At 37.8% G+C, this 15,795-nt stretch overlaps 1 protein-coding gene across 1 annotated transcript in view; it reads left to right on the plus strand.

The window, feature by feature from the left end:
* Positions 1 to 15,274, plus strand: part of NOL10 (nucleolar protein 10) — a 47,780-nt gene extending 32,506 nt beyond the window's left edge. The window contains exons 14-21 of the mRNA XM_007423598.4: positions 1,956 to 2,082; positions 4,515 to 4,594; positions 4,881 to 4,979; positions 6,388 to 6,477; positions 8,475 to 8,648; positions 10,310 to 10,557; positions 11,067 to 11,169; positions 13,542 to 15,274. Of these exons, the coding sequence (XP_007423660.1) occupies positions 1,956 to 2,082; positions 4,515 to 4,594; positions 4,881 to 4,979; positions 6,388 to 6,477; positions 8,475 to 8,648; positions 10,310 to 10,557; positions 11,067 to 11,169; positions 13,542 to 13,661 (1,041 nt within the window). The 3' untranslated portion in view covers positions 13,662 to 15,274. The remainder of the gene's footprint in view (positions 1 to 1,955; positions 2,083 to 4,514; positions 4,595 to 4,880; positions 4,980 to 6,387; positions 6,478 to 8,474; positions 8,649 to 10,309; positions 10,558 to 11,066; positions 11,170 to 13,541) is intronic.
* The last annotated feature ends 521 nt before the right edge of the window (positions 15,275 to 15,795 follow it).

Consider the following 15,795-nt stretch of genomic DNA (forward strand, 5'->3'; position numbering starts at 1 on the left):
TTTAGTTGAAACAGGTTTTCTTACCTCTGCTTGACAAGCTTATGGTGGTGAAACTCTCTTTTGTTCAGCTGTTTAAAATCCAGTGGACCTTCCCTCCTTTGCTTCTGATTGCTCAAAGGAGAGGAGGAGGAGAAACGTGGAATGGTTCCTGCACTGCAGGTTTGGGGTTTGCTGTGTCAGTGTAATGACCATAAATGAGTGATATTCAGTGTGGCTTGTCATTTACTGTGCATGCTTTTAAAAAGCAAAGGAAGGAGCATCAGGATAGCTGCTGGCAGAAGGGGAGTTTAAACTCTTTCCTTCTTGAATGCAGTTTTAACAGAATCACTCACCTGAAGCTGCTCCACTGGCTCAAATTGGTGCCTGTAGCCCACTTAGGTTCTCTGTCTTTTCAGAGTTGTTGAGAACAATAATATAGTACTTCTCTGCTTTCTCTCTCTGCTTATGAATAAAATGGTAGAAACCCAACATGTGATGGTGAACCAATCTGGAAATACTGTAATCTGCAGTCAGCAGACTGATCCTGCATATATTCTTTTCTCATATTTAGGCAGCCCTAAGTAAAGAAAGAGTAGGTGATGGTGTAACTAATGTTGAGAAAATGTGACCTTATGTGTATTTTTTGGAAAGATTTGTTTGAAGGAAAAGCAAGGGTAGGTGTACTTGTTCTGACAGTACTGATAGGGAAAGTATTCAAGAGCAATAGGGGAGAAATAAAGGAAGGGAACCAAAGAGCCTGATAGGGCTGTGTTTGTCTAGCATAGAGGGGAAAAATGAATGGTAGCAATGATAATCCTTGGGTGTATCTAGTGGGGGAAGAAAGGAAGCCTATGACAAAGAGTGGCATAATTATAATGAAAGGAAAGTGAATAGGTTAACAGCATTATTCTCAATAAACTAGAAAGTAGGTTAATGAGGAAGCTGTCAGTAGTATGGGCAAACACAACTACAAGATGAGGATTTAATAGCTAATCCTGAAAGAATGTTTTCTGTGTGTGTTTGAAAAAAATTATAATTACAGTTTTCAGGTCATAGCCTTGAAATGTTGATGAAGGATAGAAAAAATAGCTGGAGGACTAATATGAAATGCATCTTTATTGGAACCCAAATCTCCAACTAGCAAAATTGTTTTATCAGGAAAAATTATACTTCACTACTTAGGTTTCTTGCTAAAGAAGCTACATGTGCCAGTCATACATTTGACAACACAAGTTGAATGTTCCTATACTGAGCATTCTTATAGTCACAGTTGTGTAAACTTTGTCATTAATAATTTCTAGGTCCCCCACAACTTTTCATGTACCTATTGAAAAATAAACTTATATTAACAATTCCAAAGAAGTACTTAAAGTATCCTGGTAATGAACATGTATCAGTATAATTGGTACTGGCAGTTTTTATTGATCTGTATACATATTTTTCTCATCCTAGAGCAGAATTGTGTAGACAGTTGTATATTGTCAGGTTGACACAATCTTAGTTACAGTTACATTAGTCATTATGTGAAGAGCATGTAGGCACAGCATCCCTAAAATACAATTTGCTGTGGAGTAGGGCAGTCTAAGGTGTTTAGATAGCAGCTATTCTCTTTTGAAATGTCTTGTTTACCTTCTCCCTATATTATTGCCACCGACAGAATTGGAAAGGGAGTGGGGCATCTAAAGTTCCATTCGGTAGGTGCCATTATTTCCTTTTTCCTTTTGTCTGGAGAGAGGGCTTTCAACATTCACCTTGATAATGCATTGTACATATTACAGTTTACTCAGTTAATCTTGGTTCACTGGGTGTGACTGTGTGCTCATGGTAGCAGAAGAGAGATTGATATCAACAGTGGAAAAGAGCTGAGCCACCCTCGTTTGGGAGGAAATGGAAACAATCATTTTGAGATCTATCAACAGCCATTGGGCTTTCACCGAAATAATTTGCCATCACATTTAACTATAATATATCTACAGGTTTTAGGTCCTGCTCCAAAATGGTGCTCATTTCTTGATAATCTGACAGAAGAGCTGGAGGAGAACCCAGAGACAACAGTTTATGATGACTATAAATTTGTAACAAGAAAAGATCTTGAAAACCTTGGTAAATTATTATTGCTGTAGATAAGATTTATTTTGTCTTACCTTTTTTCTTTGGGTATGATCTCAGATATTCTCTTTACTGTACTTAGATGCACCTTAGTGGCTACGGGGTACTCCAAGAAGAAATGCATTTGCATTCCTGTCCCAGGTCTTTGGTAGAAGATTCCAGTTATGGTTTCCTTATTTTCCTAGTTCAAATAGAGGGCCTTGATTTCTGCCTTGATCCAAGTTGAAAGAATGGTTTATATTAGCCAATTCAAATCGCTAATTGCCACAATTTCATTATCTTATAATATTATGGAAAAGAAATACATATGTAACTGACATTTTTGCAGGAATAATTCTCCTGCAAAAGAGATAGACCTATTTCCTAATTTAAAAGTTGCTTGTCTTTTGGGCATATGAAACTCAATTCCTTATTGGTAATTGGGGAAAATTAAACTGGTTTAATTTAGAAGTAATCTGTTAAAACTCTACATAAATCTGTAGCAATATATTTTACCTAGGGGAACTCAGTTAAACATGGGAATATATTTGCTTTAAAAAATCAACCTTAAAAGTATATATCATTTACACTAACATTAAACCTAAGTTTTTTTAAAAAAAAAATCTATTTGTGCCTTGCATTTACAATTTTAGGAATACTTAAAATTTTCATTTCTTAAGATTTGTAGCTAAATAACAGGGACATAAAGTGGTTATCTTACACTTTACAGGGAGTCTGTGTTGGTGACCTGGAATCATAAGTCCAATCTGTATTAATGTTGGCACCACAAGATTACTTTTTTGTGCCTAGAAAGTTATTTCTTCTAAAAGTTCATTTACTTTTATTCTCATATTTTAGATTTTTTTATCCCTCCTTTCTTATTTTTATAAATAACTCAAGGCTGTGAACATACCTAATTCTCCTTCCTCCTCCTATTTTCCCCATAGCAACAACCCTCTGAGGTGAGTTGGGCTGAGAGAGAGTGACTGGTCACAATCTTTTTTTGGGATTTTTGTAATTGAAGAAAGCTTTCTCAAATTGTAAGCATCTCCAACACATTCTGGTGATGTCCCCAGAGCAGGTTTTAACGTTTTCCTCCATATAAATGAATGCATACCATTTTTTGCTGGTATGTATTGACTTGACTTCAACAGTATAACAGGTTTGGACAAGGTTCTCTTTTCACTACAGTGATGTTCCTAAACCTTGTGTCTTACTTTGTGCTGTGCATTGGCTTCATCCACATCTATAGCAGATCACTCTAAGTCACGTTGGTGAAGAACCTCCATCTTGTAGCTTGGCTGTTCCTTTTGCTCATTCTTAACTCATAGCAAGTGCTAACGTTGGTAGCAAAAGGAAGAGCACTTCTGTTGCTCTCTTTATTTTAGCTGTAGAAATAAATTCCATCTATTGCATTGGAAAATGGCTCTGGCTTTCCAGAGCTTTGCAGTATGACTGCACCCATGTTGAAAAATAATCCAGTGTAAAAGAGCCAGACTCACCTTGGAAGACATTGGCTCCTTTGTTTATAACACTTTCCCAGGATCAATGTTGGGAAGATGAGTGAATATATACAGTATGTAACATGTAAAGTAAATGTAAAGAGAACCAGTTTGGTGTAGTGGTTAAGGCACCAGGCTAGAAACCGGGAGATGGTGAGTTCCAGTCCTGCCTGAGGCATGAAAGCCAGCTGGGTGACCTTGGGCCAGTCACTTTCTCCCAGCCCTGGGAAGGAGGCAAGAGCAAACCACTTCTGAAAAACCTTGCCAAGAAAACTCTAGGGACTTGTCTAGATGATCTCCAGAAGTTAAAACTGACTCAAAAAATGTGAAGTACACAAAAAAAATGTAAAAGTAAATGACCAAGTAACTTGTTTTGTGCCCTGGACTCAGGACATCCAATGATGGTAGCACCTGAAGATGGTTCACCCTGAAAAATCTAGTCTTTTTTTAAAACATTTTTATTTAGAACATACTTATAAATAAGTGCAGTACAAGACCTATTGGTTTGAAGATCTTAGTTAGTTATAGGAAGGCAGGTTTTAACCAAATGTGAGATAAAGCTTCATTGATGAAAGCAGTCAACAGTGGAACCAATTACCAAAAGAGCAGTGACCTTCCTTTCACTGGATATGCTCAAGCTAAGGCTGGAGAGCCATCTGTTGGGATGCTTTAATCTGAATCCCTGTACTAAACTGGAGAGTTGGACTGAATCACTTAAATAGCCTTTCCTAACCTCCTAATTCTCGGTGTTATAGCTGTGAAACAGTAACATGTATAATTTTTGTACAGGACAGCATCTTAGCCACAGTCACACATACATGCCAAAGTAGAAAACTGTATTCTGCAAAGTACCCTGAAATTTATTTTTTATTTTATGTTATATTAAGGTCAGGTTCAATATGTGTATCTCTCTCCCTCTGTCCCTCACCTCTCCTTTGTTTCCAGGGCTTTCTCATCTTATTGGATCACCACTTCTCCGGGCATACATGCATGGCTTTTTCATGGACATACGACTGTATCATAAGGTATGCAGGCTAGCTCCCTTTCTGATATAGTCCTTGTTTTCTGGCAGGCTTTTGGCTGGCTGGATGAGATGACTTTTAATGAGTTGGTTGCTCTGTGTTTCATTTTACTGATACCTTTTAGCAATGTTTAATTAGTACATAGTCCCATTTTTAGTTTAATTCTAATTTTTGCTAGCCATCATGAATATAAGTCCAGCAAATAACAGAGAGCATTAAATCAAATGACAGAATTATGCAATGACTTGTGAGTTCTTCCTTTTTCTCCCTAATTGCTTTGCGTTTACAGGTTAAAATGATGGTAAATCCTTTTGCGTATGAGGAATACAGGAGGGAGAAAATTAGACAGAAGATAGAAGAAACACGTGCACAAAGAGTGCAGCTAAAGGTAAAGATGAAGTTCAGTTCCTTCATGACAGGTTCATTAAAGAGAGAATGGGGGGGAGAGAGAGAGAGAGAGAGAGATTCCCATATACAGTGGAACCTCGGGTTACGAACGCTTCTGTTAACAACCTTTTCGGGTTACGACCAGCTCCGGCCGCAAAATTTTGCTTCGGTTTGCGAACTCCGCCTCGGGGTACAAACAGGATATGCGGCCATTTTCCCTCCCATGACACAGTCCGCGGCCATTTTTCCGCCCCTGACACGTGGTCCGCGGCCATTTTTCCACCCCGACACGTGGTCCGCAGCCATTTTCCGCCCCTGACACGTGGTCCGCGGCCATTTTTCTGCCCCTGACACGTGGTCCGTGGCCATTTTCCGCCCCTGACACGTGGTCGTAGGGAGGGGGACTCTCCCTCCAAGCAATAGCCGCCTCCCTGTCCTCCACGCCAGAATGGATTAACGGTAATTACATTGAACCTTATGGGGAAATTTGCTTCGGGTTGTGACCAATTCGGGTTGCAGCCAGAGTCACGGAATGAATTAAGTTCGTAAACCAAGGTTCCACTGTATAAACATTTGGCATGTTTCAAAGCTGCTGTACCTGAAAGGAAAGGAGCACAAGTTCATCTGCTCCAGAGAAGAACTTTTGATTTTGGCCTTGCTGGGATAAGTGGTGAGCTCTGAAAGGGCATTATTGGCATTGGCTTGAATATTAGCAGGAACCCTAGTGCTCTCAACCCCCAGAACACAGATCAGAAATCTGAAAAAGGCCATTCTGGATGGAGGAGTTAGGTAGCCCCTATGCAGATTGGGTTTTCCTCATCAGAAATAATATTTGAACCAGGTGATAGTCAACAGCCTGAATTTTACTTTGTGCTAGCTTGGCAAAATGTAAATGGTTGTAATATGGATGGACGTTGTGTTTAGAACTCACTTTGCAATATGGAGGAGAGATCCCAAAATTTTTCAGGCTTCTTCATGAACTTGAAAAAAATGCTACTACTTGGATTCCTTAAACCAGTGGCAAAGTCTGAAATCTTTCTTCTAACTCATATCCAAAGCATGTGCTGCTCTACTGTGAAAGTAAGCGTGATCCAGTTCTTTCTTAAGCCACTGGTGAAATATTCAGAAGCCTTTGGGTATCTCAGAAGGATCTAAGTTCCTGATGTTTCCTACTGAAATCCCTGGTATGAGCACCTTCTAAATAGTTTGGGATTTCTCAAATTATCCAGGAAAGCTGCATGGTTGTAACTAGAGCTTGCTTTTCACTTAGTATATAATTTAACACATTCTGATTCATTATATATCCAGTGCAATTGTTGTTTGTACGATGATTCATACATTTGATTAGAAAATACCTTGAAGGTGCCAAATTCCACACTAAAGAGATCCATGTTCATTTTATTCACTAGAAACTTCCCAAAGTTAATAAAGAACTTGCACTGAAGTTGATTGAGGAGGGAGAAGAGGAACCACAAAATGCTAGAAAGAGGAAACAGAAGGTAGGTTCCTCTTCCTTGTTTCTGTTATATTAGCTCTATGGAATGAAATAAATCAGTGATGCTGTTTCAAAGATGTCTGTGTCTGAATATGTGTGGGGTGATGGAGGGCTATAGGTTCAGGGGAGACCAGAAACTTTGAAGGTCCTAATTTGACTCCTGACATCTCCATTACTGGGCCTCTGCTGGCAGTGCCAAGACTGATACCATCCCTAATCCTTGGAGATTATGGTAAGAGATGGTACTAGGATCACTGAACTAAAAGAGCTCTATTTGCTAAGTTGAATTCTGTCACCCAAAATGTACCTGTGTTATAATTAATCAGAAATGAATGAGAGTGCAGTACACACATCCCTGTATAGAAAAGTTGAAATTAATAAATTAATAGTGATTAAGGCTAGTGCAAACTGTTTTAAGTGATATGAACTAAAAGTTAGTCATCTGTACAATAGGCCGGGTATGATGCAATTATTTGATCAATTTGAGTATCGTGCTCTTGGTATTTTAAATTGGGCTTTATATTTAAATTATTTTATAGGTAAAATAAATTACCACAGCAACTTCTGGCTCCTTATAGGTGACAAAGCAGTTTATGTTAGTAATATTCTTGTTAGTTACTCTTAATGCATATTTTAGAGCAATTTTAACTACTCAAAGAATTTTCCTTTCTGGCCAGCTGTCCAAACAAGTTGTTAGACAAGATTAGTTCCCAGGTGCTAGTATTTTTCCAGCAGCCAGGCTCAAATGACCTTTTTCTAACTCCTAAAAAGCAAATAGTGATTAAATAGCTTTGTCAAAATATTGTAATCTTAATTAAAATTATAGCTTACTTTAAAGGTGAAACTGCCTTTTAGTTTGTAAATGAGACATTGCCATGCGAACCCTGCTTAAATCTTGGGTGCCTTGACTGGGCTGGGCTTCAGATTTTCTAACAAAATCTGCTTAAGGTAAGAATGGGGACCTCTTCCCTGGTCATGCTGATGGGCTGCTGAGAGTAGTTCAACAGCACCCAATTCATTGGGTTCGATGTACGTGTGCTGTTTTTCCAGGCAAAAGGTAGCAGTTAAATTACTGTATGAAATTAAAAGTTTGACACCTTATGACCTTAGAAGAACCTCACTTACACTTACACTTACATTTACACACCAAACACCAACTATGTCTTTATAATCAGTTTTGAGTAAGGGATGCCTGTCATCTTTTTGGAAGGAAGTTCTACAAGCAATGGGGTCATTACAGAAAAGTTCTGTTAATTTCACCCCAAAGGATTCCATTGAGGACTATAACTCGTACATTCAACACAGCTATCCCCCATCCCTTCTGCCACGGTGATCTTAAAATAACCTTTTTATTTTGAACTATATGTATGTGCAAATAGGAATATTAAAATAAGTTAAATAAGTAAAACAAATGAAATAAAAATGAAATAAAAAATAAGCTAAAATAAGGTAAGTAAGTGTAAGTCAACCTAATATTAGGTAAGTAGTGTGGAAATTTCAGGGACTGGAGAAGAATTTGGAAGATAACACATAAAACGTTCTGCTTGACAGCTTCCTTCTTCCGCTGCAAACTTGCAAGTTGCATTTGTTTTAATTTGTTTAACTTATATCCTCCCTTTCCACCACAAATGGCACTCAAAGCAACTGATAGTAAAACAAAAATGATCATTTAAACATAAAAACTCATCAGATAGAGAACACATGAAGAAATTATAGTTCCCCAAGCAAATTATTAAAAAGCTGGAAAAGTTGACTTAGCATAATGTTAAATGAATAAATGAAGTAAATGAATAAATTATTAAATGAATAAATGAGTAAATGAGTAAAATGAATAAATGAGTAAAATGGATAGCTCATTGGAGAAAAAAATAGAAATTTATTTCACAAAGCTTCTTCTTGCTCTGCAAAAGTCTTTGGAAATCTAAATGCATTTAGCAGGTATATTTGGAAAGGTTTAAGCTATGCAACCATTTCTCAACTTCATTTTCATTTTTCTTCCAGAAAATGCCTAGCATTCTTAGTGATGACCGCTTCAAAATCATGTTTGAGAATCCTGATTTCCAGGTGGATGAGCAGAGTGAAGAGTTTAGGCTGCTTAATCCACTTGTTTCTAAAATAAGTGAGAAAAGGAAGAAGAAGTTAAAGATGTTAGAGCATCACGAAGCCCTGGGAGAGGTAAAATCTGAGAATTTGAGATTTTCTACTGTTCTCTAATAGCTATTTATAAAAATTGAGATGCAATTCATTTATAGTGTTTGAGAAGAATCCCAGTAGGATGCACTAGAACCATATTTTCTTAACCTTCCAACCTTCCTATCCCCACCACATGTTTAGTTACTGTGTGCTAAGAATCCCAAGCAAGATTTGGAATAATTATGTTGTCTCTTACATACACATCCAATTCTTGCTGTGAACAGGCACACATGGACAGCCAATAAAGCATAACAAACTGGGCCTTCTCTTTTACATGGTATTTGTACTTTGAGCACAAATACTTTGAAAAGTGCAGAGAGATTGTGCTGAATGGGAATGCAGTATGCACCGTGGTCACATGCAATTAGGAGGTGGCCTTAAAATATTTACAAGGGGTGAAAATATCAGTGCATGATAAATTTGAAGCATTAGGAGTGTCTGCTTCTTCATATAGAAATTAGATCTTCCTGTTCTAGATTGGGCTGGTTCCCCCTAAAGGAACAAACATGCAGTTTAGGGTTGTTTCTGGATCTATCACTGTTTGCTGAAGGATCAGGTTACCTTCATGGCTAGGAAGCATATTATAAATTTAACTGGTATAACTAGAAGATTAGTTGTGCCCAATCCTCGGGAAGAATAGGTTAATCACAGCAATTCATTGTATAGGTAACCTCAAGAGTGGTCTACTATAACATGCTGTATGCAGGACTACCCTTGTGAGTGGTCCAGAGGGTACCATTGGTGCAGAATGCAGTGGCTAGGTTACTAATGGGAGCGTCTCACCATCATCCCTCTGCTAAAAGATCTACATTAGCTGGCACTTTGCCACCAAGCTTGGTTCCAAGTTTTGAGTTTATATAGCTTGGTAGCAGGTTATCTTAAAAAACATCTGAAGATACATCAGGCACCTGCAGTCTTTGGAGAAAGCCCTGTTTTCTATGCCACAATTTTGCAGATTGCTGCTAGGAGATATGATGGAGCCAGGCTTCTCTGTGGTAGCACATATGCTGTGGAATGATTTACGCTCCCATGTATGTCAGATTCCCAGCTTTGGCATATTTTAATGTTTTTTAAGAATGCATCCTTTTATGTTGGTCTTCTCTTGCCACTGTTTATCTTTGGAAGGGGTTGTTGTTGTTTATTTGTTGGATTATTAAAAATCCAAGGGATGGGTCTCTCTTTCATTTTCCCTCTCTCTGCTTCCTGATAGGTTGGTTCCTAATTTCAGATGTTTGCTTCTTAGGTTGGGCAGTTGGAGAGTAGATTAGGAAATCTGCTGATGTAACCCGTACTTTGCTTCCTAACAGTCTTGGGTCATTTTCTCTCCTTTCAACAATAGGAATATTAAATCTAATTGATACTGGATATATTTTGTCCCTTTTCTGGCAGGGGCGGGTGTTAATCTTTCTATATCCCATCTAGAACTGTAGATGTAGTAATATGAAGTAGCTCAGTGGGGATGGTAATTAGCAATAAAGACATACTATTGAAAATGTATTCCCCAATCTTGTATTAAAGTCCTCTCCAAACAGTGCATCTGTAAAGCATCACATACTCCTAATTGGGTAAATGGTTCGTTTAAGGAATGTTAGTTCTTTTCTTTTTCTTTTTTTTTTTTGTAACTTGACTATTTTTGTCTTCAGGAAGAAGAGGAAGAGCCAGAAGGAAAACCAAGTGATGCAGAAAGTTCTGAGTCTTCAGATGATGAAAAAGGATGGGTTGAAGAGGTCAGGAAACAGCGCAGACTTCTATGCCAAGAGGAAAAAGTAAAACGGCAGGAAAGGTTCAAGGAGGATCAGAAAACAGTCCTGGAACCAAAGTTTTATGAGATTAAAGCTGGGGAAGAATTTAGAAGTTTCCAAGACACTGCCAAAAAGCAAAAGTTAATGAAGTAAGACTACCATTCTATTGCATTCCCTAGATTTGTCCTCACTTTTTTCATTGCTCATGATTAAGATGTGCATTTTATGTACTGATGATTTCAGATTTCTGCTAAAGACAATTGATTTCATAGCCCAGATACAGACATAGTGAAGAAGGATTTCTCTTAATTCATCCACTCATTTACACACCAATTAAAAAAGGAGGTGCAACTACAACCTCTGTCAGCTCCCTAGAAATTATGATGGGGCTGTGCATAGGAAGGCACAAGGCACATGTGGCATCATTGTACAAGCATCATGGCCCCTTAAATCTGGATATGGTCTTAGGTTGATATGTCATAGGATCCATAGCCAGCTAGCCAGTCAGCCCACTGGCCTGTCCTAATCTAAAGAATATCTCCCTCCCTCCCTGGTTATTTTCTGTTTTATTTGCTCTCGAAGTACATAGTTACTATGGGGGATGATATGCTGATCATAAAAGTAGATGCTGACTTTATCTTCTCATCTTTTTTTGCAGAAAGTCACTTGGAGATCGCTTGCAACTTGAAGAGAGGGTTGGTGCACTTAGTGTTCATGATACCACTGTAGGAAGTAAACAAGTTACCTTTAAATTAAAAAAGGTAAGCATAAATCCTGAATTTAAAAATGTTAAGACCAATACAGTAGAAGTACTAAATGGGCCTTCTGATGACACCGCTTTCCTCTTGCGCATGGCAGGCAGATTATTGTTTCTAAGGCTGAATTGTCTGTGCTGGGCTAACTTGGCAGACTTGCATCTCTCTCTCTTTGTTTTGCATATTTTATTTTGCTGCCACCAGCTATGGGAAGGGGCATCAGGCTATGCAAGGGACTAAATCTTTGTCTGATTGAATCTGTGTTATGACAGCTAGATCCATTTGGCATTATGCTTCCACTGGGTATTAACTTGGCTGCTGCAGAAGTCTAGCCAAAGCAGAAATGGGAATAGGATGGATCTCGGTTTCTTTTATGTTCTCACCACCATCACCCCCCACACATACCTGTAGTGCTCTCCAATTTTCTTGCAGTCCTTCCCACCCATCTTTGCTTTGTTGCAGGTTTCATCCCACACTCACGAAGAGTAGCTTTTATATGCAGTTACAAGAGGAAGGAATTAGGAACCTCTGGTCCATGAGTTAAGATCCACTACTAGCAGTTTCTTAGGAGCCAGACCATAATTTATACCTCTTTTGGATTGACTTCATAGCTATAAAAGCTAGGTTTGTTTAAAATAAACTAAAAAAAGGCTTTAAATTATCAAGAAGGCAAATTTTGCTTCTGTTACTGTATTCAGATGGCTTACTGTATTGGTGAATTAACTAGCTTCTAGGAAGTTTTTTGGTAGCTACCCTAGGAGTTTTCAGCCTGATAACGTAAGTTGTAATTGTAGACATCTTTAAGGTTTTTGCCAGCTCTTAGAGTCTGGAAGGGCAGGAGAAGGGTGATAGTCACATTTTAATACAATTTCCTCCCTCAAAAAATACACTTCCCCATATTGTGTGCTTTTAAACCCTCTGTTGGTTGTTTCCCTTTGCATCTACACTACATCATAGTGTGTTTCTTGCATTCTGGGTTGCTTCATAGTCAGAAGTAACCATGGAAAAGAAATGCTGTGCATAAAACACACTGATCATTGTTTCAGTGGATTATTTCTGTGCTACATATAATTCATACTCAAGCTAATGTTTAGAAGAAATTATGGAATGATAAAACATGTTCTTGCTAGAGGAGTAGTGGCATCAGTAAAGCGGGTATCAATATTTGTAGTGCTTATTTACTGAATTTTTATATACAAAAGGCAGGCAGAGAGCTATGCAAAGAGCAATAACCAAGCCAGCCCCAAAATCATCACTTCTAAAACAAAAAAATCAGACAAACAAAATTCATTTTAAAAAACTTGTTTCTAAAAATGAATTTCAAACCAATTGAAATGGAAATATAACAATGCTACACTGACAATTAGAAAGAGGGCAATCAAGAGTTCATTCAAGGCTATGTATGTTTGCTCAGAATGCAGAGCAATTTACTCCCTGAATACATTATTCCTTGTTCAATAAGTAAAGATCTGTCATATTATTCTGATACTTTGGGGTATGCACAAAATGGAAAGTATGTTTTGTTTTAAACGTGAAACAAACTATTGCATTTTTCAAGTCTTGCTTAACAGTTTTGGAGAACCCAGGAGAAACAAAACCCAGAACATTTTGATTTTGGATTTTGACAAAAGCAAATCCAAAGGGATCCCAGAATGATTTTATGGGGCAAATAGGGCAAATCTCATGTTTAGTTACTCTTTCTGTCCCCTTCTCCTCCACATGGCCTGTGGGCTGGCCTGCCTTCCCTCCTTGTCTCCCTTGCTATAGCCCCCACTGTCTTAGCACAGCATATCCCACAGGCCCTTCCTTCCTCCCTCCCTCCCCAACAATGTCCACATATACTATCACCAAGGAAATTCCTCATCCTTGGGGTTTTCACACTCTTCCTCCAACCACACCCTGGAAAAACTGCATTTTGATCTACATCTAGAACAAAACAGCCTTGTTTCTTTCCATAATGGACCAAAACAGACATTATGATTTTAGCAGCTAAACTTAGCTATGATCTCTTAATATTATGAGTAGATTAAAAAAACAATTATCTACTTACTTTATGCTCATTAATAATTTTTTTATTAAGTTTTATTTTGTTTTTAATTTTGGCAAGCTTGTACTGCTCATCTCTCTCCTATAGGAATAAGAGGCTAATTGCAAATTTAATGAACAGACTCACACCCCCAAAGTTTTTGCTTTCTCTCCCCTTCCCCCACATGTTTCCTAACCCATAAGTGAAGATGGTGGAGAAGGGAAAAGATACAAATGGAGGGGGGGCACCATTTTGTCTCTCCCTTCCACTAAAAGATATCTGTTCTACTGGTAGAAGGGACTTCATTGGATGTAAGCTATTGTCTTTAGGTAATTTTTGTAACTTTTTTCAGTCTGAGCAACATAAAAAACAGCAAGAAGCAGAGAAACACCATCATGAAGAGAGGAGAAAACTCAGGCGATCAGCTGGCCATCTCAGAAGTAAACAAGGAAAAAGGCGACGCTTCCATTGATAGAGTAATTCTGCTTCTTTCCTTTGGGGACTCAGAAATTTATTTTAATTCATGGACAAAAAATCAAGACCTCTTCAAATCCACTACGATAGAGGAGAACAATCCACAGTCTAATTACTGTATGATGTGGGGAGTCATAGGGAATCTCCTGTTTGTACCAGGCATATTACAGTAATGTTTCTGAAGAGACAGCAGTTGGTTATTGTATAACCTTGTGTGTGGTGGCTCATAAGTGTACATTGCTATGTGAACTGGATTCAACCTTTTAAAAAATAAACATTAATAGTAATGCGGTATTTCAAAGGGCTCAAATCTTAAGGACCAGAAAAGTTTGCCATACTTTTATGGTATATGAACAACAGAACGTAACCATGTTGATATATATTTACGGAATCAAGCGATTAAGATAACATTTGTTTCACTTCTTCCCAACTGATGAAGTTAAAGTAAGCTTTTATTCTAGCAAAAGAAAAGTAAAGATTTACTTTAAAGCTCTTCTTCCTGACAGTAATCTGTTCATGATCCTGAAGAGGAGCTAAATTTAAATCATTATATGTGAGATTTGTATGCAAATTCATAGATGTCAATTTTGCTAAACAGAATCTAAAAAATTATTTCCTACATTCAGTACTAGTTTCATATCTGCTCTGATTTTACATATATTTCACCTACTGTAACTGCTTTTTATTTTCACTGTTGACAGATACTGGATTAGCTGATGAGCCTGCAGTCTATCAAATATTAATTATATCTTCAATGTGAATTTTATTTCAGCACAGTTTTTAAATAGCCAGGTGTTAGTTTACTCAGGCTTTGTGTTCACATTTCTGTGCCTGAGCACTGAGATTTTATGAATTCTTTTAAAACAGCTTCTACTTTAGATGGGAAAATTTAATCAATTCTTTTCTCCACCCTTTGTACTTGTATCTTACCAACAGGTTTTTTCCTCCAGAAGAGACATACATTTGTCAGAATAAACACTCCTTCCATCATTTTCTCTAGGAATGTAATAAAAGTGAATTATTTGGAAGAAAACAAAACAATTGTGGAAAAGCTAGAAAGGGAAAAATTTTTGAGGTTCATTTCAAAAATAAAACTATTGAAAATTGTAGTAAGGAAAAATATAGTTGGACTTCTCTAGAGAAGCTCACCCAGAAAAATCTACATGGAGTTGATCATGAGGTATAGCCATGTTTAGTTTTAAAAATGCAGAGAATGAATACAAAACCATCTTCCTTTCCAGCTGTATTTCAAGATATTATTTTAATAAAGCAAATAGCTCTCTTTTCCTAAAAAAAGTTTATGTACCCACAAGTCACTGCTCATTGTCTAGAGCAGGAGTAGACAAATTTAGTAGCTAGGAGCCACACTAAATGTTTGGAGATAGCTAAGGGTTTCAGTGGGCAGGACAGTGACATAAAGACTTCAGAACTAGGATCTTCTGGGATTTTCCTTTGTTGTTTTCACATTGATGAAAGAAAATTTGTGAACTCGTTAGAACTTCAGGAATCCTGCAGTACATACCTACAGTGGGATCTGACCTTCATCTAAATCCTATTAATAAAGAGGTTGTGGTTAAACAACACACAAAACAATGTACTTTATCTTGTCTTCATTGAACTCACTGAGCCAACATTCACTCAATGTTTTTATTGGGAAAAGTATGTGAAGCTTTAGTAACTGGTGACACCTCCTATAGTAGCAATGACTTCAACCCATTTGCTGTCGATATTGCTCAATCACCCACATTAGCTATCTTGCACGAGCTCTTCAGGTGATCCCACAATATTTTTTTTAGTTCACATCAGGGCTTTGATTTAACCATTCCAAAATGCAACGTTTCTTCTACTTCAGCCATTTTGTTGTAGAATTGTCTGTTCAGGGTGCTGCATGTCCCACACTTGTTTAAGCTTCATGTACAGATATCCTGACATTCTCCTACAGAATGTACTGATGCAATCCAGAACCCATGTTCCATTAATGATTGTGAGCCCCCAGATCTTGAGGCCCCAAAGCAGCCCAAAGCACAATGTTCCCATGGCCATGTGTCATGGTTGGGGTAACAGGCAAACAGCAGTGAAGTCAGCAAAGGACTCATCTGATTTATTTTCTACTTGCAGTTACAGCTAGTTGA

Source organism: Python bivittatus, unplaced genomic scaffold (genome assembly GCF_059951505.1).
Source record: "Python bivittatus isolate LINGU-HERP-01145 unplaced genomic scaffold, Pbiv_v1 ctg000020_np1212, whole genome shotgun sequence".
Classification (NCBI taxonomy): domain Eukaryota; kingdom Metazoa; phylum Chordata; class Lepidosauria; order Squamata; family Pythonidae; genus Python; species Python bivittatus.